We start from the raw sequence: 23,725 nt of genomic DNA, 5'->3' as shown, positions 1-23,725 counted from the left end.
TGTGTGTGTGTGTGTGTGTGCTCGTGCGCGCGTGCACCATGTTCATGTCCTTGCATGCAGGCATGCATGCATGGTGGTGCCTGTGGAGGCCAAAGGCATTTTCTGTTATTTTTTTCTACCTTGTCTTTTGGGGCAGGATTTCTCACTGAACCCAGAGCTCATCGATTGGCTAAGATGACTGGCCAGTGAGCTCCAAAGATCCCCTTGTGTCAATCCCCACCAAGCGCTAGGGGTTGAGATGCGGTTGGCACTTGTCTCTTCCATGGTGCTAGAGATCCAAACCTGGGTCCCCATGCTTTGGCAGGCCTTTTACCTACCAAGCCAGCTCCTCATCCCCCACTTTTGGCAGTATTTTCTGCGCAGACCTACCAAGCTGGCCTTGAACTTGAACTCCCCACCTCCGCCTCTTGAGTGCCAGGCCTTCAGGCTTGTGCTGCCATGCCTGCCCATAATCCTTACGATTGTGTCTCTTCTTCATGGCATTCTTGTTTGAAAGCTTCTGTAACTAGTTTTCTGGGCTGCTTTCTACCCCCTGGAACATAGCTCAGAGGATGAGAGCTGGCTCCCCAGGGCTCACAGCACCTCCTTGTAGGGAGGGCCTGGCTGCATGGCTAGGAAACTTTTATACTTGCTCCTTTGCAGGTTGCTTTAAAATTATAGGTTGAAAGGCGGGGAGGGCAGCCGAGCAGTGGGGCACTGCCTGGCATGCACAGGGGAGGGTTACAGCTGCAAGCACCACACAGACAAAAGTGATCTATATATTTTTTAATTTTTTTATTAGTTTGTATCGAGCTATATATTTTTCTCTGCTTCCCTTCCTTCATCTGCCCTTTCCTATGGTCCCCATGCTTCCAATTTACTCAGGATATCTTGTCTTTTTCTACTTCCCATATAGATTAGATCCATGTATGTCTCCCTTAGGGTCCTCTTTGTTGTCTAGTTTCTCTGGGATTATGAATTGTAGGCTGGTTTTTCTTTGCTTTATGTCTAAAAGCCACTTATGAGTGAGTACATATGATATTTGTCTTTCTGGGTCTGGGATATCTCACTCAATATGATGTTTTCTAGATCCATCCGTTTGCTCACAAATTAAGTGATCTGTATTTTAGGTTCCTTTCGTATACCAGGAGTTGGTTGCGACCAGGCAAGCTAGTATTTCCATGAGGTGAAGAGAGGCTTAGGTGGGGTTCTGAAGATGTGAGGTGCAAAAGGAGGGTCTCCCCAAATCCAGAATGAAATGCACTATAGGAGGAGGTCTTCTGGGTACCGGAGTTCACACGAGTGGGGTGTAGGTGTTGAGAGGCTTTCCCAGCTCCTCCTCCCCAGGCTGTAGGAGGGACCAGCTGTGCCTGCCTCCTAGCGCTGTGTTAGCCTCCTGCCTGCCTGCCTCCTCCTCCTCACTCTCTTTTGATAGTCTCATGTAGTCCAGAATGATTTTGGACTCCTTATCCTGTTGCCTCTTACTACCCAAGTCCTGGGATTACAGGCATGTGCCACCATGCCCAGTTTAATGGTTCCTTTTCAGCAGTGGTAGCTTGCTGTTTGCCCCTTGCACAGAATGTCGTGGGGGAGGTGATGGGGTGATGTGAACAAGATACCCTGGCCCTTGGCTGGGGAGTCTGAGGCCGGAACAGGCTGCTGAGGACCTCAGGGCTGGTGGTCACCCCTCAGGCTGCAGGGATGGAAGAGGCGATGGGGGAGGAGAAGTCTCAGCCTGGAGCAGGCCAATGCTTAGAGGAGTTTGTTCAGATGGGGGAGACTCTCTCAGGCTGCTTCCCCAGCAGTGCCCTCAGAGAGCCCGGCAAGGTGTCTGCTCAGATGCCCAGGTCCCTGGACCAGTTCACACCCCTGTTCCATGGACACATGGTGTGCTGACCCTGCTCCTGCTGCTTCCCAGCTCTGGCTTCTCCTGGGGCAGCCAGAAGAGTCTCCCCAGCATTTGTCACGCCAATTGTATTACTGAGGGTGCTCGAAGAGCTGGGGACATGGGGACAACGTTAAGTGAACCCACAGACACTGACCTTTTTATTGTTACTTCCAACGTTCAGTCAAGTCCAGTTTTCTAGTTGAAATGAGTATACCCTCCCTTTTATTTCTCAAAGCTTTGTCTTCTTGGGATTGTGGGAGTGGAGTTTGGATAAACCCAGGAAGAACTAGTTTTCTGTGCAAATCACACTGAAAGTCCTCCCGTTTCTTCCCGCAGGGGAAAGTGGAAGTAGAAGCTGGGAAAGAAGGTATGAAGTTTGAAGCAAGTGCTTTTTCATACTATGGTGTAATGGCCCTCACAGCCTCTCCAGGTGAGTGCTTCCAGCCTCGTAGCACAGGACCACTGCAGGAAGATGCAATCCTCCTCCCATCGGTCCTCCTCCCTCAGTCCTCCTCCCTCAGTGCCAGTCCTCCTCCCTCAGTGCCAGTCCTCCTCCCTCAGTGCCAGTCCTCCTCCCTCAGTCCTCCCCGAGTCCTCCTCCCTCAGTCCTCCCCGAGTCCTCCTCCCTCAGTGTCAGTCCTCCTCCCTCAGTGCCAGTCCTCCTCCCTCAGTGCCAGTCCTCCTCCCTCAGTGCCAGTCCTCCTCCCTCAGTGTCAGTCCTCCTCCCTCAGTGCCAGTCCTCCTCCCTCAGTGTCAGTCCTCCTCCCTCAGTGCCAGTCCTCCTCCCTCAGTGTTAGTCCTCCTCCCATCAGTCCTTCCCGTACCCTGCTGGCCTGTGTGCTTTACTTTAACTTGTCATCGATGAGTCCTAGAGACAGAAGCTGTGCACGTAGATACCTCCACAGGTTTCCATGCACCGAACACAGCTGTGCAAACCTAAGGCCCTCTCACCCTTCTGCGTCACTGCCCCCCTCCCTCTTTGAACTGTGTGAATGGAACTACAAGGAATGGAGCGGGTTGAGTTTGTCTCCCCCTCCAGTGCTGCGGTCATGTTCTGTGTGGTGCTTCCCCCTGTGTGAACACAGAGCACCACACTTGCCTGACAAAGGAAGGAAGGTTTATATCAGGTGATGGTTGTGCGATCGTCATGGCAGAGAGACTGTGGTGGCAGGAGCATGAGGCAGCTGTGACACTGGGTCCACAGGAAGCAGGAAGGATGGATGCTGTGCCCAGCTCACCCTCTTGTTCAGTCTAGGACATCAGGCTATGGAAGACATCCCCACACTTGAGTGTGTGCCTTCTCCATCCAGCTACATCTCCCTGGAAGTGCGTTTCCATGGTGACTGTAAACCCTTAGACCAGCCATGGAGGGCTGTTTCCTGTGAAAACTATCTTCTAGTGGGTGTGCACACTGGGGTCTGTTGAGTTGCTGCTCAGCTTCAGCACTTCCTACAAGTTCAGTATTTCCCAGGGTATCCCCTGTGGGGTGTGCTCCCTATCTCCACCCACCCAGGGTGTCCCCTGCCCGTCATGGGATGTGCTCCCTATCTCCACCCACCCAGAGTGTCCCCTGCGCAGCTTAAGAAGCGTCCACCCTGAGTCTAAGCTGTACATCATAGCTATTCTGGGGTTTTCTGCTGCATCTTCCTGAGGATGAAGGAGTTTGCTGGTGTTTGTGGTGTGTGGGTATGCCATGGAAAATTAAGTTCTCTGAGATTCTAGGGTGCCTGAAAGGTGACCTGTCCCAGCAGGAGTATCCTCACCCAACTCTGCTGTGCCCCCAAGCCCTCTGGCCCTTTCTACTCCACGGCTTGCCTTCTCTGGCCAGGAGCAGGTCAAGCAGGTAAACAGAGGTGCTGGAGTGCCACCTTGTGGCCAAAATATAAAAGAGCATCCTGTACAAGGAAATCTTCACAAAGCCCAAAGCTAACCTTAACCCACCTTACAGGGAAACTGTCAGACTGAAAAACTCCTAACAGGAATGGAGACCTTCAGGGAAGTTTGTCTCTGTGACACTGGTCTTCCCTGTTGTCCCACTCGGCAGTGTGGCAGACTTAAGGATGTCACCATCAGAAAGAAAGCCACTAACATCCAGATCCCTCGCTGTCCTGTGCGGTTTCACAGTCCTAAGGGCACGCTGTCCCCACATGTGAATGTGGGTCTGTGTGAGCATTCCTACTAGGTCTTTGTTGTGAACTTGGGGTCTCCATTTCCACCGCTCGGTGACCTGGAGAGGGGTTTGTGACTGGGCGTAGATAGACCCGAGTCACGGCCCGAGATGCAGGCTGTATGACATTGAGAAAAGACCTTTGGTGCCCTGTAGCTGGATGAGTTACTGTGTATACAGTGTGCTGTGACCCTTAAAATGGATTTCAGAAGGTGGGGGCAGGAAGAGCGCTACAAGTTCCCAGTCAGTGTTGTCTGCTTTGTGAGCTTTAAGCCGTAGGTCTACATAGCAAGGCCTTGTCTCAAATGTAAAAACAACAGCACAGCCACAAGAGGAGATGCTACGTCACAGAAAGGCATTTGTGTGGAGACTGCCCTAGGACTACTTGCCTCCAATTAGCCCAGGTTCGCGACCCACACCTACAAGGTGGCCCTGGAAAGAAATGAGAGCAAAACATCTTTGCTGATTTCTGGAGAGTTAAGCCTAAACCCTAGCCCAGCGCATATTGAACCATAGTGTAAGGGAAATCCCACTCAGAAAATGTCAGCAAAAAGGCCGGGGTGATGGCCATACCTCTAGTGCCAGCACGTGGGAAAGGCTGTGGGAGGACCAGAGTTTTAGGCTAGTCTGAGCTATGCAGTGAGTTTGAGGCCAGCCCCGGACTACAAGATAGCTTTCAAACTAACCAAAACAGTAACAACAAAAGCCAGCAAAGAGCTCACACCTCACCAGAGAGCCCTCGCCGTTCATGTCAAAGGCCTCTATGTACTGAACCTCATGACTGGGCTCTGGGGGCTGTGTATCCATTGAGATGTGCAGTTAGCACAGGTTTGCCACATTAAGATCTGCCTGGGTCTGATCAAGTTGTGGCCCTGGTGAAATGGTACCAGCAGGAAAAGGCCATTGCCGCCAAGACTTGGGACTTGAGTTTAATTCCAAGATTCCCATGGTGGGAAGAAAATCTGGCTCCTCCAAGTTTCCTCTGTTCTCCACATATGTCCCATGTGCATTGAGCACAGGTGCACAAAGAAGAGTGTTCATAAGCTGTTCACCAGGAAAACAGAAGCAGAAAGATTCTCTAAGTTTGAGCCCAGTCTGGCCTACACAGCAAGTTCTAGGCCAGCCAGGGCTATATGTTGAGACCTTGTCTCAAAACAAAGAAATGCAAAGAAGCCCGTGATCTGGGCAAAGCCTGCAGCCCTTGGTTCTCAGGACTGTGGAAAGGCATGTCCCACCCACCACGGCCTGCCCTCCGGGCTTTCCCTGTGGTGGGGCTGGTCTCCCGACTGAGTGAGCAGCTAGGAGCCTCACCTCTGCCTGCCTATACATTTGCCTCTGCTTTGAAATCTGAAATCATTCCAAGCAATTCAAACACCAGGCCAAAATTCTGAAACCAAGAATAGCAGGGAGTTGGGTAGCCGAGGGCTCACAAGGTTCCCTGGTGAATGCTGGGTGAGGCTTCGGCCTCTTCTTAGGGCCTGCACCAGCTGCTCCTGCGGTTGTATGTGGCTAGTGTGACTTGGGCCTTGAGAAAGGTTTGTCTGGGGGCTGTGGACCCCATTTGGGTATTGGGGGTTTCAGAACTTTTTAGAAGAGAGCATACTCCCTGCCTTGCTCTTCCTGGAAAGTCACTTGTGTCTCTCCCATTGCACAAGACCACAGGGCTCCGGCACTTCCGGGTGGGATGCTCATGTCAGTGAGATACTGTCCACTCCTGTCCCTTGGACATGAAGCCCCCCTCTGACTTCCAATGCCATCTCACTGTTTTTTTTCTCCATTTTCAGTTCCTTTGTCCCTGTCCCGAACCTTTGCTGTCAGCAGGACAGAGGTGTTAGCAGCAGGCTCTCCAGGTAATTCTGCATGCTTCCTCTTCGTAACCCCGGGAAAGCCTGGCCACCAGGGCCACACACTCTATTTCCACAACACTTCCTGTTTCCTGCAGCCTGAAAACGCTCAGGTTGCTGACTAAGAGGGGGATGTCCAGGAAAACATTAGCCACAGAGGGCTGGAAAGGAACTCTGGCCTAGGAACCATGGTGACCGGGGCACAGAGAGTCACTATGGTGACAGTCCAGTGCTTTCTGCCCATCCAGTCTGCACTGGCCTGGAACACTCAGATCTGCCCCAAGTCTTAATCCATCTTCAGCATGTTGTGAGAAGTGGAGTCTGTAGAGACCTGAGGGCCTTAGCCCCCAACCCTCAGCTGCTCCCAGGGAATCCGTTTGGACAAAATCTTGGGGGAGTATGGGTTTTCTTGGCGAGTGAGAGAAAGACTGCATGCATCCTGCCTTAGGGCACTTGTTCCTGAGCTGACTGGTGTATTTCTGCCTTCCTCAGACAGAGGGCCCTGCCGCTCAGGGCCTTCCTTTGCTTTAGATTTAGTGTCCTGCGCATGCCTGACCAGCTGCAGATTATCTCCCCGCAGGAGAGCGTGGCCGTGCCCAATGTACTCAATGTGCCCATCAACTGCAAAGAAAGGCTTTAATCTTTCTTTAATTAAAATTGCTTAGCCTTAACTGAGTTTATGGTGAACACTTGTAATCCCAGCATGCAAGAGTCTGAGGCAGTGGAGTCAAGGGTTTAAGACCAGCGTGAACTACGTGTATAGGGAGACCCTGTCTCAAAGAAAGGAAGATTGTTGAGCATCTATATTGGGAAATGCAACTTTTCTGTGTTGCCTTTCCCCCATATAGCTTGTAATTTTCAGTCTGACTGATGAACTTTATATACGGTCTAACTTCAGCCAAACTCTGGAGTACTCTAAGAGGCGACACTTACCTCAGAAGGAAATTCATTAAGATTCCCTTCGGTCTGCCATCAGCCAGTGTGGTGGCCCACACGTCTAATCTGTATTTAGAAGGCTGAAGTGCGCAGATTGTCACACGGTCAAGGCCAGCCTGGGCTACATAGTGAGTTTGAGGTCAGAATGGCCACGGAGTAAAACTCTGACTTCAATGATAGCTCAGTTACTGAAATGCTTGCTGTAGGAGGAGGAAGACCTGATCTCCAGTTCCCAAAGCCAGTCTAGTAGTGTGTGTTTAATCCCAACACTGGGGAGGTGGAGACTGCAGGACCCCTGGGCTCACTGGCCAGCCAGCTGAGCCAAATTAGTGGGCCCCAGGTCCCAGAGAATGACACTGCCTTAAAAATAAGTGGACACCCAAGGTTGACCTCTGGCTTCACACACACACAAACACACACACACACACACACACACACACACACACACACATCATACATGAACACATCCTCTCTCTGCTCTTAGGGTCTGCCATAAGATATTCCCAGTGCCATCTGACTCCAACCAGCCAGCACACACATGCATTTATACTTTTATTTTATTTGTTCATGTTTACTGTTTGTTTAAAAAGTCATAGGGATACTGAAGTTGATGACTCTTGGCCAAAGCCCATTAAAATTTGAATTTTACTTTCTCTGTAGAATTTGAGATTTCTTTGCTATGCCTGCTCCAACTGGTCAGGTATAAACAGCCCTGCCTTGAAGGTCCTGGCCCACAGGCCTGCTGACATTACAGTAACAGCTACTTCATGGGGTGCTAGACTAAGCCAATGACATCTAGCCCCTTCCACAAGGTACCTATGGTTGCAATGTCTCACTATTGTATCTGCTAATTTGCTGCCGAAACAAAGGATTTCTGGGTAGGATGGATAAAATAAACCAAATCAAAAAGCCATAAAAACAAAGCACAACAATGCTGAAAGGCTTAGCCATTTATTTGGTTTTCAGATAGGGTCTTAGCCTTGGCTGTCCTGGAACTCACTGTGCAGACCAGGAAGACCACAGACTCACAGGAATCCCCCTGCCTCTGCATCCTGAGTACTGGGACTAAAGGGGACACAGCCATGCCTAGCTTGAAAGGGTCTTGATTTTGGTTTTGTTTTGTTTTTGAGATGAGGTCTCTTGTAGCCCAGGCTGGCCTCAGACTTGAAGCTGCTGTAGCACTGAGGACGACCTTAAATTCAGGCCTCCCTGACTTCACCTCCCCAGCACACGATTGTGGTTAGGTGCCCCCATGCCCAGGTAAGACCAAAGTCTCATCTTTAGCGTTGTCATGAAACCTGAACATGTAAATTTGACAGCAAAACATGAACTTGGGTGGGGCGGCTGCTCCTGCCCCTCTTTGTGGGTTCGGGTCCTCTGTGTCTCACTGTAGCTAAATTTGAGTTGCTGGGCTGGTGCAGGGCTGCAGAACAGGGTTTGTGTTATGGGATGCACATATGGACTAATCTACAGCTGAAAATATAGCCCTTTATTTATCTCAAGGATTTCGGATAAAGGATGTGAATATGTGTTATTCACCTTTTTTTAAAGCTAAGCAAGCTTATTGGAGGTGACATTATGGCCCAGAAAGACATTCGTTTCAATAGATTAAAGCCTAATATGAACTTCAGGGGAAAACAATAAAACCAGCATTTTCCCTTATCTGAAAGGTAAAGTTACCATGAGGGTGGGTAACTATAAATTAGTTGTTAGAATTCTTAATTCTGTTAGGGCTCCCAATCTCATCCTATCCACTAGGCTTCTGTTCAGAACCAGCGTCCATGTGAACGCCTGGTTCTGGAACAGAGCAGTTAAGGCGTTTGGTACCCTGCCTATTACAGCCCTGGTGTTAGAGTCAGGCTTAGAAACTGGGGGAAGAGAGAGGGTTTAATTTACAAACAAACATCACTGCCTCAGTCAAGAACTACCAAGCAAAGATTCAGGACAAGAAATAGAAACTGCACTTGCTGCTCACACCCACGGTATGTGCAAAGGCGGCTGGCGATGCTAACTCGGAGAGTCTTTGCTTCTCGCCTGTCCCCACTAAGTGTGTGCAGAATGCTGCATCTTCTCCATTTGTGCGTTCTGGGCCACGTCCATCTGAGGGACTCGCATGGTCCTCATCTGGGCATCCTCTGATCATATGACCTCCATGGTGACCGGAAGACCATGGGGCACCGGTGAAGCCAGGCGGCTCCCATGCATCACAGAATGAGTGCTTTGAAGCCACGAGACGGAGAAACCACAGATTCTGCTCTGAGCCAAAGTTGAGCGGACATCCTTGATGGACATTGGTGGCACTGACCACTGCAGGTCAGAGTTTACACATATGGTCCAAGGTGACTGCCTACACTTAGTGTAACATTCCTCTCTGTGGGCTTGGAGAGGTGCTACTCTTGCAGAGGACCTGAGGACAGCAGCCTCCACCTGGAAATGTGAGGGGGCACTAGCAGAAATGCCACTCCGCATCCAAGCTAGGCGTCAGTGTTTCATGAGCATTGGAAAGTCTCACGGGCATTTCGACTGCATGTGCTTCAGTTTCCCAGCGAAAGTGGCTTAGAAAACCCAGACGCAGATCTCCTGCAGCCGTCTTAACACCTCAGCATGGTCACGTGCACCCGCTGGAGCCAGGACAGTCGTTAGCACACATCTCGGTGCAGCTCCACGCTGGAGGGAGACATCATCCCCATGCCAGCACCAGAAAAGCAGCCACCACCTCTTATGCGACTTCGCTTTTGTATTTTCCTCTTTAGTTTTCTAACCAGCTTTGCTGCCATTACTCCTGCTTGACAAAGCTGGAAGAGCAAAGTTGCATCCAGGAACCTGGCATCACAGTCCCTAAAGCTTTCACGTGGGGCCCAGGAGATTGCTCAGTGAGTACAGGCCTCTGATGCAGAGCCTGATACCTGGGACCACCTGTGAAAGGAGCTAACTGCCCCTCACAACCTGTCCTCTGGCATACGTCCCCCCCCCAATAAAAGGGGTTTTGCCATTTTTTTTTTAACTCAAACAATTGTCCTCTGGGTGGAAGCGAGGGGTCACAGATTTTCCTGGCCCGGAGACTTACGCAGCTTATCTGACAGGCCATCCCAGCAGTCCTGGCTTCAGTTCATTTCAAAGATAGCACATGAAATTCTGGTTCTCAGCCAGGTGGTGGTGGCACACGCCTTTAATTTCAGCACTTGGGAGGCAAAGGTAGACAGATCTCCGAGGTTGAGGCCAGTCTTTCTATAGAGTGAGTTCTAGGATAGCCAGGACTACACAGAGAAATCCTGGCTCAAAAAAGCAAAAGGACATAAGAGGAAATTCTGGTTCTGGCGTGATAAGTGTGGCATGTTTTATCCAGTTCCATTTCGCTCACTGGTCAGCCACAGGGATGTGAACATAGGGCACCCATGACAGAACCTGTGTCATCACACACACTCTCAGGAGTGACATCCATCACAGTGATGTTGTCTTCCAGGCAGCAGTGGGCCTGGGTGCTGGGTCAGGCTCACTCACAAGAAATCTGCAGGTTTGATCTGGCCGACTGACTGACTGCCCCGACTCTGGAAAATCCAATGTAGCCAGGTAGCATTTGCCAGAATTCAGATGGTTGCTCTGTTGGGAAGCCGCACTGGAAGGCCTCACCCAGAGCTTCCAGTGTGCACACCGCTAGAAAAGGGCTCCGTGAAATTCTTAGGATTAAAAGCATCAGTGACTTGAGCTGACTCCGCCATCCCTATCAAGCCGCAACAGGAGGACAGTGCTTTTAGCAAGAGTAGCTAGGACCAAAACGACTCCATTTTGGAGGCAAGCACACCCTCATCGAGCGGGCAAGGCTCCTGCCTGTGCTTCTTTGTCACTTTAGAACACTTTGTGTACTCCGGGTCCTGCCTTCCCACTCAGATCTTGAAATAGTTCGAGGCTCCCCAGACCCCTGCTTACGTCAGAAGTATTGCCTGGAGGACAAACTTCCAGCAGCTTCTTGAGAAAACAGGCGGCTTCCATCAAAGAGCAGCAAACAACCCCAGAAAACCAGTTAAATCTCTCCCTGCTGCCTCCACCCCGCTGCGGAATGGCTGAGCTGTCACTGGACTCCAACTCTCCCTCTTACAATAATTTTATGATAACTTTAAAAATGATTAAACTTTCCTGGCAGCCTTTTGTGAGCAAAAGTTGAGTCTGTTGGAATCGTAGGCAGATACAGTTTCTCAAGGACTGCTGCCTTCATGTCAAGGAGGCTGCAGCCAATGTCGCTGGCCTTGTGGTGAGAGATTATTGCTGTTGCTCTTAAGATTCTAATATTGTCTGTGAGAGCTGATCAGCAGCATTAAAGTCATGAGGTACGTTCCCAGACAATCGTGTCGGCCCGTGGCTCTGTAGAGTGGGTACAGAGAAGTGGTCTCTCCAGACTGTGATCATGCTGGCGGGCAAAGCGAGGGATCCACCACGCACACATGCACAAACACAGTGCAGGCATATTCTCTCTCTCTCTCTCTCTCACACACACACACACACACACACACACACACACACACACACACACACAGAAAACAGTGCTCACTGACAGGAAGCCCAGAAGAATTCAGGCCCCGCCCTCTTCCTGGAGGTCTGGCCAAGAGGCAGTAAGCCTGCCCGGTACCTGCCTTTAAAGCCTTGACTCCATAGAAGTAAACACTGTTTCAAAAGATGTGTGGGAACATGTGGTTCATTCTGAAACCTGGAGGTAGAGCCACAGAATTCCCTGTTCAGAAGAACTTAAAGGGCTGTCATGACAGGTGATGTTGTTGTGTGGAAAGGCTTGATCCTGAGGCAGAGGCACGGTGGTGAGGTCTGGGAAAAGCTAACACGTCAGTGTGGCACATTTATCTGGTGCTCACTGGATGTCACGCTGTGCTCAGCACTTTCTGTCTTCCTTTGAACCCTCAGAGCACATGAGCTGGGAACACTGTACTCATCTTACAGATAAGGATGCTGGAGCTCAGCCATGCTGGAGCTCAGCCGATTTGGGTTACAGGTTCAAAGTACTCCTCTGTTAAATCTAAAGCACTGGTTATTAATGTGTGCATTCTCTCAGGAGGTGGTAGGAGGGGCTGCTGAGTCAAACCAGTGGGCAGGCGGCCCTGTGAGCTATGACAGGACAGGACGGTAGACATGGAGCCTGTGGCCTGGGTTCCTGGTACTGACGTTTTCTGTCCTGAGGGGATGTTTACCAAGGGGGGTGGGTGGTGGGTGGGCTGAGGGTTTGGTACCACTGTGAGGGGAGGAAAGATTCAGGGGAACCAGTGCTTCAGCTTCTTCAGGGCGGCTTCGGGTTGCTCAGTGGCACTACACACGCCTGTCATTTGAGATAGAAGCTAGACGGTGACAATGGTGATAGACTTTTCCACAGCTGACAGGTGGCATTAGCCACAGGCTGCCTCTTCCGTGGGGGCATCAGTTAAGGACATTGGAAGATGGGTGAGTGGGTCCACTCTATCCTGGGGCATTCTGCAATTCAGAGCCCATTTAACGTGGGCAGCCAGCTGTATCTGCAATAGTTTGTTAAGCGTCCTCGGTGCAAAAGTAAGGTTTGTTTGTTTAGGTGTTTTGAGACTGGGTTTCTCTTGTAGCCCTGGCTGTCCAGGAACTTCCTCTCTAGGCAAGGTTGGTCTCAAACTCAGAGATCCACCCACCTCTGTCCTTGAGTGCTGGGACGTAGGCTTAGCCACCGCGTCCAGCTCAGTTTTAGCTTTAACACAGTTTATCGCTAAAGCTACAGGGAATGGGGGCTGGAGAGGTGGCTCAGTGGTTAAGGACACTTGTTGCTTTTCCAGATGACCCACATGGCAGCTAAAAATGTTTACTCCAGTTCTAAGGGTCCCAACCCCCTCTTCTGGCCTCCATGGGCACTGCGTGCAGTGCACAGAACATTTACAATAAAAAGCCGTGAAGAACGTTCTCTGACAGCGAGAGCACAGCTTCTCCTGCCCTGAACACTTGTTCCAGGGAGCTCACTGCCGGACATTGTAGGCAGACCTGTCCCTGGTTTTATTGCCTTGTGTTCTTGAATTCCCAAGGCACCTTGAGCTGCTGATGGATAAGTGGCAAAGGCAGAGGGACTGTGATAATTAGTTTTGGCTTCTAGAAAAATAATAGAAGCCGGGCGGTGGTGGCGCACGCCTTTAATCCCAGCACTCGGGAGGCAGAGGCAGGCGGATCTCTGTGAGTTCGAGGCCAGCCTGGTCTACAAGAGCTAGTTCCAGGACAGGAACCAAAAGCTACGGAGAAACCCTGTCTCGAAAAATCAAAAAAAAAAAAAAATAATAGAAGAGTCTTTTCTGCTCCTTATTAGTCTCAGGAAGCTTCCGTGTCCCGGGCCTTTTCCCAGCCCCACCTGTGTATCTAGTGATGTTCCCCTGTGAGGCGGGCCCCCAGCTCCTGAGCCTTTGTTTGCCTTTCTACCCAGACCTGTCTGTCACAGCTGAGACCCACGTAGCCTGCGGGAGGGACATGGTATGTGCTTGTGCAATTGCTTTTTATTTGGAGTAATCACTCCCCATTGGCTATATCTACAGTGCTTTAAAAGCTGAATCTTCTCCCTCTTCTAGGTGAAAATAAGTCACCTCCTCGCCCCTGTGGCCTGAACCACTCAGACTCTCTCAGCCGAAGTGACCGGATTGACGCCATGACACCAACCTTGGGGAGCAGCAACAACCAGCTCAATTCTTCATTCCTCCAGGTCTACATCCCTGATTACTCAGTGCGAGCCCTCTCTGACCTGCAGTTTGTCAAGGTGAGCGGGGGAGGGCGCACTGGCTGGATCCCGCAGGTATCAGCCACATCCCTGACAGCTGGTCCAGTCCCCACAGGCTTCCCCTTGGCTGTCAGAACACCCTGCAGCCTCTTAGGGCCCATACTGACCTCAGTTCCATGCCATGAGCAGCCATGAGCAGTGAAAGCAAACACGGTCTTGGCAGGGGCAGGAATGGAGATGAGGAACACGGTCTTGGCAGGGGCAGGAATGGAGATGAGGAACACGGTCTTGGCAGGGGGCAGGAATGGAGATGAGGGAAGAGCTGTTCTCAGAGCTCTCAGAGCCTGCAGCTGGTGGCTCTGGCTGACCCGAAAAGCACTCTGCGGTTGCCCTGGAGACAGGTTCTTCTTAGTCTGAAATAGACACCTACTGGAGCCTGCAATGACCTTAGCTGATGGACACTGACCCTACTTTTCTCGGATCTGAGCGTTAAGAGGCAAGATGTAGGAAGGGTCCCAGTGGTGAGAACCAACTTGACCTTCAGCGCTGCCCGCTTCCTACTCAAGGACGGTTCTCTCCGAGAGCTCTGGGGTGTTGAGATTGTGATGCCGTGTAGGAGACAAGAGAAGCTAAAAATAAGTGTTGTCTCAGTGTGTTTTCTGTGTCCTCTTCTGGCCCCAGATCTCCAGACAGCAATACCAAAATGCCTTGATGGCATCCCGGATGGACAAAACCCCTCAGTCTTCAGACAGTGAAAATACTAGAATTGAATTGACTCTTACGGAGCTGCATGACGGGCTGCCGGACGAGACAGCCAACTTGCTCAATGAACAGAACTGTGTATCACATAACAAGACCAACCACAGCCTGCACAGTGACGGCGCCATCTAGAGCCCCTCGGTCCCCTCGTCTGCCCTCCTGGCCTGTCTGACCATGACTTCCACTGATGTGAGCTTGTCTGCCATGCTGCGTCCTACAGCAATGAGACCAAAGACTTTGCCCCTTTCCCTGGAGGCCGCAGAGGACGGCAAGCTGCGGAGGACAGCATGGGGAGGGATGGAAACTAGACACGTGACATCGACAGCTGGGGCATGGCTTTCAAGAATTCGGAGACAGACTTCTGCCCAAATAGAATCATGTTTATTTTTCAGTACTTTCACCATTTCCTTCCTTCCTCAGTGTGCATGAATTTAAAAATTATCTCATTTATTTTTTTTCCAGAGATCATGTTTTTTGTTTTTCAAGTGTCTTTTGCAGAGTTTTAAGTTGGTCTGCCTGAGCTAGCTCTGCTGTGATCCCATGATGTGACCCTAACAGAATGGACTTGCCCCTTGAGTGGCCTTCCTTGGCCGTCCCGGGAAGGCTACCTTTCCTCTGTGTGCCGGTGGGTGTCGCTGTCGAACTTGATGGATGAATGAAGAAGACCATATCACTGAGGAATGTGCCAAGTCTGTCGTCACTGTGGGTGTTGGCAGAAGCTGCAGACACCCCTGTGCATATAGTATTTAGAAAATATGTTCAATTGTGTCCCTTTCCCTTAGGAAGGGCTAACGTTTGCTTGGGAATGTGATTTTGCTCCCACCCTAAGGAATTTTTATCACCAAAATGAATGTTAATGAATTTTAAACCCATGGTTTATCATTGGCAAGAGGCAAGTTGACTTCATCCACAGTCCTGTAACCTGGGGTGGTCTGGGGCATCAGCTGAGCCACCCCCCCCCCCCGGCCCTCACTCTTGCTAATCCAAGCCGCTGCTACAGGTGCCAAATGGAAACTTTCCATGGGGCTTGAACATAGGGCATGGCAGCTACGTTAGTTGCCTCTTTTCCCATGGGGATCTATGTGTTATCGGAAGGAGGCGGGGGTGAGGTGGGATGTGTACTGTTTTTAATAGAAGGACAAGGGATTACCTGTCTCACCCCTTCTTCCATAGAGCCAAGTGCCCCCTCCCATCTTGTCCCTGGACTGTAGGGCCCAGAAGTGGCAGTGGTCCAGCAAAGATGCCTCTTGCTTCAGAGGTGGTCAATGCCAGAGAGGCCGTCATACAGCCAGAGTCAGCTGGACCCCAAACAGATCCAGAAACCAAATGTGTGTTGTGAGCGTTTCCTGTATGTCCCTGTCTTATTTTAATACCAAATTTACCATGTGTTGTGAAATTCACACCAGCGGGTACTGTTTGGGTGACTGATTCCTTAACTTGTTTGTTTTAAGTGGTTACCTGTGTTTGCTGGCGATACTCATACACTGAAATGACCTCCTGACCGTAATGTTCAATAGGATTCTCACTACCCAGGTCACAGCTGGAGAAGAGAGCCTTCCTGTGCCCGGGTTTCCTGCCCAAGGAACCCTAAAGCTCACCATCAGCCTCCTCCCTCAGGTAGGAGGTCTGCTAACCCCAGGCTGGGCTCTGGGAGGGTAACGTGTTGGGTAAATCTCCTTGTAAATAGTTGGTGAGTCTAGAAAACGTGTGTGTGTGTGTGCGCGTGCGTGCGCGCGCGCTTGCATGCGCGTACGTACTGGGAATGGCACCTATGGCCTTGGGCGTGCTTGGCAAGTACTCCTGACAGCTACACCTGGGTCCGGGCCTCTGGTGCCATGTCCACTGACAGTGTTACCCCTGGGTAGAGGTAGTGGTCCTGAAGTGTTCTCAAAGGGTGCCGTGTCTGACAGAGAAGGGCTGGCTTTACTTGGTGGAAGGTCATTGGAGTGGCCTCCAAAGGATCTGAGTGATACCTAACCTGCCACTTTGGGCAAGGGTTCCTACCATATGGAACCCCATACTATGGCACCCCCTTTTCAAACACATCCAAGTGAAAAAAAATCCATTTACTAAGGACCATAATGTGCACAGATGCAAACTCTCTCAGTTTGGCCAGGATCAGGGCCCCTCCCTGAGGCCTGGGGAGCCAGGGGCACAGCCCACCTGCCTCAGACAAGCCTTGCTGCTGGAGGGGCCTCTGGGAGAGAAGCATGCTTGGTCCCTTTTCAGAGCGGCACTGTGGGAGTCTAGGGAGCTGAGAGAGCGTAGTCACCACCTAGTGTGGCAGTTAACTGTAGAGTTCTCTTAGGAGCTGGAGAGCACGGTTCTCAGAGACCGAGATTGTAGCCACCAGCTTTGTGTTCACTTCTCATTAATGATCTCATTATCTTGGAGTAGTTACTCAGTTCTCATGACCAGGAATTCAGAATAGTTCCTCCCTGGTTCCCGGGTGCACAAGGTGAACTGGCTGTAGTTTCCGCTGCTCTGCGGAGAGTACCTGACCTTCAAACGGCTTGCGCTGAGTGATCAATTCTTCAGGTCCCCTCTGGGGCAGCAAAGCTGTCTCGGCTAGGACGGGCATTTGCATACCATCTGTGGCTGACCCCACGGCTTCCCATCAAGACAGACAGGCACGTAATGGATTGGCCACGTACAGGGTTCCTTCCTTGTAGCTCTAGCTGTAGCCCCCCAGGCTGCTGTGTGTGCAAACGTGGAGGTAAGGCAGGCAGGCCAGACTCGGGTTGCTATGGGCCTACCCCCTGCTCCATGATGGTATCTGGAGCCACCGCTGCCAGCCAGAGGACAGGGCAGCCTGTGTCAGATGTGGCCAGGACGGTCAGTTTAAGTGAGGGTCCTTCACTCTGCTGCTCTGTCAGGCAAGTCCAGATCCTGGTAATTAAACTCTTGAGAAAACAGAATCCTGAAATTTATACATGAGTATTGGGGTGCTAGTCAACTAGATTAAACTGGTTCTTAATTTGAAGGTGCCTCGTCTTTCATACTCTGTATGGGCGTGACTGACCTCACGTGAAGGGAGCTGAGCCTCACACCACTTTCTCATGTCAGGCCAAGAAACGTGTGCAGCGTTCAGTGCAGAACTTCACACTGATAGGAACACTAACTGTGAAGTCTCCTTGCCATCCCCAGCTCTGTACGGATAAGGACTAGCTTTTCCAAGTCTAGGAAAACATGGCAGATCCAAATGCATTTCCCTTAAGAAATGGAGCAACAGGATTTTAAGTTAAGCAGGGACCGTGAACTTCTGCCCTCAAGTTATTTGGGTTAAGGAGCAAACCAAGTAGGTGCTGAGTGACTGAGCCTGTGTCCTGGCTAGTTACAAACTCATGCAAGCACCTCTGTCCTCCTCTGAAGACTACCAGGGATCTGTGCAGTCACCATGCCTGGACCCAGGGGGTGTCGTCTCCCAAGGGTGAACCCAGGCAGGTTAACTGGTACAGCGCACACACCTTGTTCCCGTGAGGGCTGACGACTTACAACTCCCTAGTGGCCTGGCAAAACTCCCCTCCTTGCTGCCCAAGATATGCTTTTCCTGTGAGGGGCTGATGGCTGTTTTAGGCATGAGGTACCAGTGTGTCCTTTCTTACGGGGGAATCAGGCTCCTTCCTGGGCTGTTTGCTTCCATTCTGGGCCTAGGATTGTGGTGCTTCTGCGCAGGACTACTGGGTAAGTTGTAGGCTAGCCCAGAATTGGGAGGAATTTAGAGACGTATAGGGAAGTGACTGGGGGGACAGGGGATGTGGAAGTTTTTCCATACAGATTTATCAATGAGCAACCTACTTAGTGGATTTTTATACCTCAGGGCCATTTACTTGTGTCTGAGTGGCTGATGGGGAAGATGAACTCACTGAGGTTCACTTGCTTCCACCTGAGGGATGAGTAGTGCTTCGAGGCTGAGCCTGCCATCAGCTGGTCTCAAAGCTGGGGTCAGCAGCCTTCCTCCTCCTGGAATCAATGCTAACTTCCTGGCTTTCCTTCTGGGGAGTCCTGTTACCCACCAGTCAGGAAGAGGGGCAGTCTTTCACAGCAGCTAGTGAGCAGCAGGGCATCTGTTTCTTGGTTCCCTGTGGCTGACATAGCTCAGGCAACCTTTCTATACCAGAGCCATTGGGACATCTCAACTGCGATTGTTTTAAATGCCTTCTCATGGGGAATGCCAGGTAGTACTTGAAGCATTATCAAAATGGCAGTAGAGTCAGGTTCCAGGTGTTTGTGTGCACACAGCTGCGGGCCAACAGATGAGGGTGACACTGGGTGACTGGGTGCTGTCTGGCCTCCCTTGGAAAGGCCCTTCTGATGCTGCTCACATCTGATCCACGTGTATTTACTTAGGGGGCTGAATTCTTGCAGAATCGCTCTACAGAAAACTATCAAAGGGACCTAGTAGACCTGAGTGCCTGCTCCTCTTGGAGACTCAGGTTTCTTCCATACGAACAGCTGGGCCCCTAGAACAGAGGGAAGTGGGGAGGAGTGATCTCTAGACGGCCCTGCCTAGCTTCCGATTCACCACCACCCATGCCCGGTCTACTGTGAACAGCCTATCAATCCATTGACTTTTCTTATTTTTGCAGTCCTTTAAATCCACAAATGTATATGCTTTGTTTTATATTATTTATTATGTACATACATCTCTACTGTTAGTATACCATCTGTGATTAAGACACTGTTTTGAAGCCCCTCATCCATGGAGCCTAGGGTTCTGTTGTCCCTTAATGGGTGAGAGGGTGGTGATTTTTTTTTTTTTAAGGAAAAAAAAAAGACTGCACTGCTGCTCTTCCTCTGGCTTCTCTCATTGCCCCACCCCAACCCACTCCTGACGGCCAGTATCTGGGAGGTAGGTGGGGGCAGAGCTTCTCATGTCTTCACGAGTTACTGCGGATCGGTTTCTTCCCTGTGTGGTGGTAGGTGTGGCTCCTTCCTGGCTCCCAAGCCAGATCTGTTTCCTAGGATTGCAGAACCTATCTGGATCATGGAAGCTGCTGGCGCTTTTAGGTTCTGAGCATGTCTTTTCCTGGTACCATGGCCCAGTTACCAACATCCCCTTGGGCCTACAGCCAGCTCCGCTTTGTCTGATGGCCCCACCCTCCTTAGCTGTACCCACTGCTTCACGGTATACATTTCATGCTTCTGAGCAGTGGCATCAATGGAAAGCTAAACAAGCGCAGGTCAGGTGCACGGGCTTCACAAGCTGACTGTCATGATGGACGCGTTTATAATTAATTCCAATGTTGTAGATTTACAATACCTATTTATTTTGTACCAATTTATTTGTAAATCTTGTGATTGTTTTTAAAGGTTTTGTTTATTTCTATTCTATTTAGATAAATGGTTTTCTGTTCACCTCCAGCAGATGTGTCCCTCTTTCCTCTGTGTAACAGCCATGCTGCTCTTCAGCCGTGGCCCCCTCCCCATGGCTTTCCTGGTGGGCAAGCCTGGACTGGATAGCTCCAGGGGATCTTTGGACAGGCACTGCAAAGTCTCGTGTTCACAGACACAAAGTTGAGTGCCTCCAAGTTACAGCCTGGTACAGCTGCTTCTGGGAGTGTTCTCCTCCCAAGAGGTCTGCTCCCATCAACCATTCCCTAGAAAAAGATAGAAGGAGCCACTCAACTTGCTGTAGACACTAGTCGCCTAGTGACACACAGGAGCTAGGCAAAAAGAAAAACTAAGTTTTCCCTGACAGTGGTGCCAGGGTTCCGTGTGGGCCTCTCAACTGGCTCTTAGAGACAAGATGGCTGTGTAGGGCCTCTCACCAGAGGGGGAAGTTGGCTCATGGGTGAGGCACCCTCCACTGACATGAGACCACAGGTACGGGGGCATATTAGAGGTGCTTCTGCTGTCACCCCAGATCTCTTCCTTTGGTCCCTCCCAACTCTGGTGACAAGACCCACAGCATCTTTTGGCTGAACTTCAGGTGTTTGGTGATCCACTACTGGGCTGCCCCTTTCTGGAATCCTTTGCTTTACTTCCTATAGTTTACATTCCAGACAAGCCCACACTCTGATAATGAAGCCTCAAGTGGCCCCTCAGAAGGCCTTGCTGTGCTGTACTCTGCTGGGCCATGATGCGCGGTGTTTTACTTAGCACCTGTCCTGTGTGGGGACATTTCAGTGGAGTGTTGACGAGACTGACTTTAACACCTTTCTCCTGGACCATGACTTCCTGAAGGGGAATGACTGTGCCTGCAGCCCTGTGCCTGCCTGCCTCTTTCCCAGACTCGGCCCAGAGCAGTAGGGAAGGAAGACAGTTGCCACACAATCCCCTCAGCTACCTGCTGTGGCTGGGTTTTCATGGGGATGAAAATGCCAAGGAGAGTGGAGGGAGTTCTCCTAAGGAAGCTGTCACACCTGTGCCGGTTCCTCCGCGCCTGAGGAAACTGTAACCAGCCAAAGGCAGCCAAGTGGCAAGACCTAGCCTGGCACCGACCTCTGGCAAGTTTACTTTCTGCTTTTTAGCAGTGCTGGGGATCAAACCCAGGGCCCTTTCACATACTAGGTAAGTGTCCCCACCTATTTTTGTGACGTTCCTCATTAGCCCAACAGTTCGCACAGATTAGACCGCTGACTTGCTCTTTTGCTATGGGATTGCTTCATTTTCCTGCCGAGGGCCTCGATCTGTGCTCATATTTCTAGGCACAATGCTGAGGAAGTCGTAGGCTAAAGGAATGTTATGTGGCCCTTGTCATTTGTGCTGGCGGATGACCTGACGATGGACACGTTCCTGAGGGGAATGAACGCTGGGCTGTGGGGAAATACTTCCTGCTGTTGTGCAGAGGCTCTGAGGGACTGAGAAGGCGGGAATACCATGCCCACAAGTCCAAGGTTAGCTCTACTAAGAGCCTCTCAGTTCAATGCCAGGAAGGTTTGCTTGGCAAACTCTCGGGACCTTGAGACCTCAAGGACGGTCGCTGTCTCCATGGGGACACAAGCTTGTTACCTCAGCCCAGTCTCCCAGGTCTCACCTACAGACCCTAGGGAAGAGGGTGTCATGAACAGCTCCCTGCTCTGACTCTAGCAACAGGATGGAGCTTGGGAACCTTCCCCTGTGTGAAGAAACATCAAGTGGCCAGGCTCAAAACTGGGCATTTTAAGTTGGAAAACACTGTTATTTAGACACGTGGCATACAGATACATGTGTCTGCGGCGGTGCTCCGTGGAGTCAGGTGGAATCTTACACTGTGGCTGAGAGGAACTTAGGGGACCATGTGCACTCACACACCATTTCAGTGGGGATGTGTGCTGAGAAATACAGCGCGAGGCGACCTCTGGGGAGCAGCACGGCAGCACTTTCACAAGCCAGCCTTACGGCAGCAGGCCAGATAACCTCACAAGGCCGCCGTGATACCCACGGTCTGTCGTTGACAATGCTGGTGTGCCACGTGGCTACTTTTATTTCTCACAATTTCAGTGTTTTCTCAGACACGTTCATCACACTGCTGTTGCTGAGAACTGAGGGAAAGCGGTGAAAAAAGCTGTGAATTTTGTAAATGAGTATTTTTTCTACATGATCTGCTTTCTGCTATTTCTGGACAGTAGTGGGATGGTGAAGTTCTGTTTTCCTGTGAGTGGAGGAGGGTGTGGCGGGCTGCGTGTGCATCATATATACGCCTCACTAGCAGTGCACTTTGTTCCATCTTGGATAAGGATTTTAGTTTCAGGCATCCCCAAATGTATGGTTAGAAACTTTCCTCTGAGGAAAAGCTGTAGGAGGAGCTGATGTCCTAGTAACAAGAAGGAATGCCATGAGAAACTAAGTAAGGAGGCCCTAACTCTCAAGCCACAGGGGGAATGGAGCTGCTAATCGTAAGGCAATGACTTTGGCATGTCATTTTCCCACCATCAGAAAGAGGTTAAATAGTTTCCATAACATGGAATGTGAGCAAAGTTCCTGTCCTAATACAGACTGAAAGTGGTTGTTTATCCCAGGCTATTCATGGTGAAGAAGTGGAGGGTTTTAAAATTGCCCAAGAAGCCTTGGAAAAATTGCAGGACTTTAAAGTTGTTAAAACAAATAAGTCCAATTTAGAAATATCTAAACATGGACAGGCTCCTTTTAAATCTGAGATGTAACTGCATAGCTTTTGTAAGTGGCTTTCTAAAAACAATGTGACTTAGGGCTTTGTAGTCAGTCTATTTAAAACAGAATTTAGAAAGCATTTTGGAGTAGCTTGAAGGGGGCGATGGCTTCTCAGCAGACCTATGCTTATGGTATTTGAAAACCTTGGATCTAAAACAAATGCTGAGCTTTCTGTGCTTTGAATGGTTCCCGAGATGCTCATGGGGAAGTGTGCACCAGGCGGCTGCTGCTCTGGCAGTGGGACCCTGCACACTCAGGCTTCGAGTTCAGTCTAGCACTGAAGAAGGGATTTTTGAAATCTGACGTTCTACAAAGCCTGAAGACTAAGGCGCATTTTCAGAATCCTGGGAAGGGTGCTCAGGAGTGATGCAAGGCCTGCCATTTTTGTCATCTAAATCATTCAGGTTTAAGAAACAATGGAGGTGGGCATGGTGGCACACGCCTTTAATCCTAGCGCTCAGGAGGCAGAGGTGAGTTTGAGGCCAGCCTGGTCTACATAGTGACTTCCAGGACAGCCAGGGCTACACAGAGAAACCCTGTCTCAAAAAAAAAAAAAAAAAAAAAGGAAGAAAACAGAAAAGAGCAATGGCGAAGTCTAACTACTGACAACAGAGAAGTCACGTTTTGTGTTCCGAGATGTCCAGTCACATGCAGACTGCTGGCACACACTGACCAGGGAATCACCTGCTGCTCCCTCACGGAGCCCTAGCTCGTCAGCAGACCCTCTGCTGATCCTGAGGAAAATGCGACTCGACATGGAAGTCTCCACTGTGGGCTCTCCAAGCAGTCTCCCTACGTCACCTGGAGCAAACTGCTACGCACACAACACAAACAACATAAGAAAGCAAAGCAGAGCGGTGCCCACCTCTGCTCTGAAGGAAGCCCAGGAACGCACTGCTACCAGCAAGGTGACTGTAGCTGTCACATGCCACAGACATGACTTGGGCTGGGAAGCTCTAACCCATCAGCACCAACTTAAATGAGAACAGGTAGGAACTAGCATGGCTATGATAGATCTGACTGTCCTGTGTATGTTCTAGATACCCAGTCAGAACACATGGTACTTGCTATGACTTACTTTAAGGCCATAGTTAGCGAAGCTGTGCAGCCGCAGGCCTTGGCTAAGTTGCTGGGCTGTGTTCCATACCTATTAAAGGATTAAAGCAAGCCAGCCATGGTAGAGCACACCTTTAACCCTGTTGCCCAGGAGGTAGAGGCAGGCACACCTCTGTGAAATTCAAGGCCAGTCTGTTCTACAAATGGAGTGAGTCCCAGGGCAGCCAGAGCTACACAGATAAACTTTATCTTAAAAATAAAATTTAAAAAAAAAGCCAAAAACC

The 23,725-nt window shown here is 50.4% G+C and overlaps 1 protein-coding gene across 1 annotated transcript in view; it reads left to right on the top strand.

Moving 5' to 3' along the window:
- Cnnm2 (cyclin and CBS domain divalent metal cation transport mediator 2) overlaps positions 1-14,754 on the top strand; it is a 125,713-nt gene extending 110,959 nt beyond the window's left edge. Inside the window, exons 5-8 of the mRNA XM_041660909.1 lie at positions 2,204-2,297; positions 5,819-5,884; positions 13,387-13,571; positions 14,214-14,754. Coding sequence (XP_041516843.1) covers positions 2,204-2,297; positions 5,819-5,884; positions 13,387-13,571; positions 14,214-14,423 — 555 coding nt within the window. The 3' untranslated portion in view covers positions 14,424-14,754. The remainder of the gene's footprint in view (positions 1-2,203; positions 2,298-5,818; positions 5,885-13,386; positions 13,572-14,213) is intronic.
- Positions 14,755-23,725: the final 8,971 nt, after the last annotated feature.

This window comes from Microtus oregoni, unplaced genomic scaffold (genome assembly GCF_018167655.1).
Source record: "Microtus oregoni isolate MIOR12 unplaced genomic scaffold, Mior012 000012F_ref0000307, whole genome shotgun sequence".
Lineage (NCBI taxonomy): Eukaryota > Metazoa > Chordata > Mammalia > Rodentia > Cricetidae > Microtus > Microtus oregoni.
Note: the sequence above shows the minus strand (reverse complement) of the source record. Positions and strands in the feature narration are given on the sequence as shown.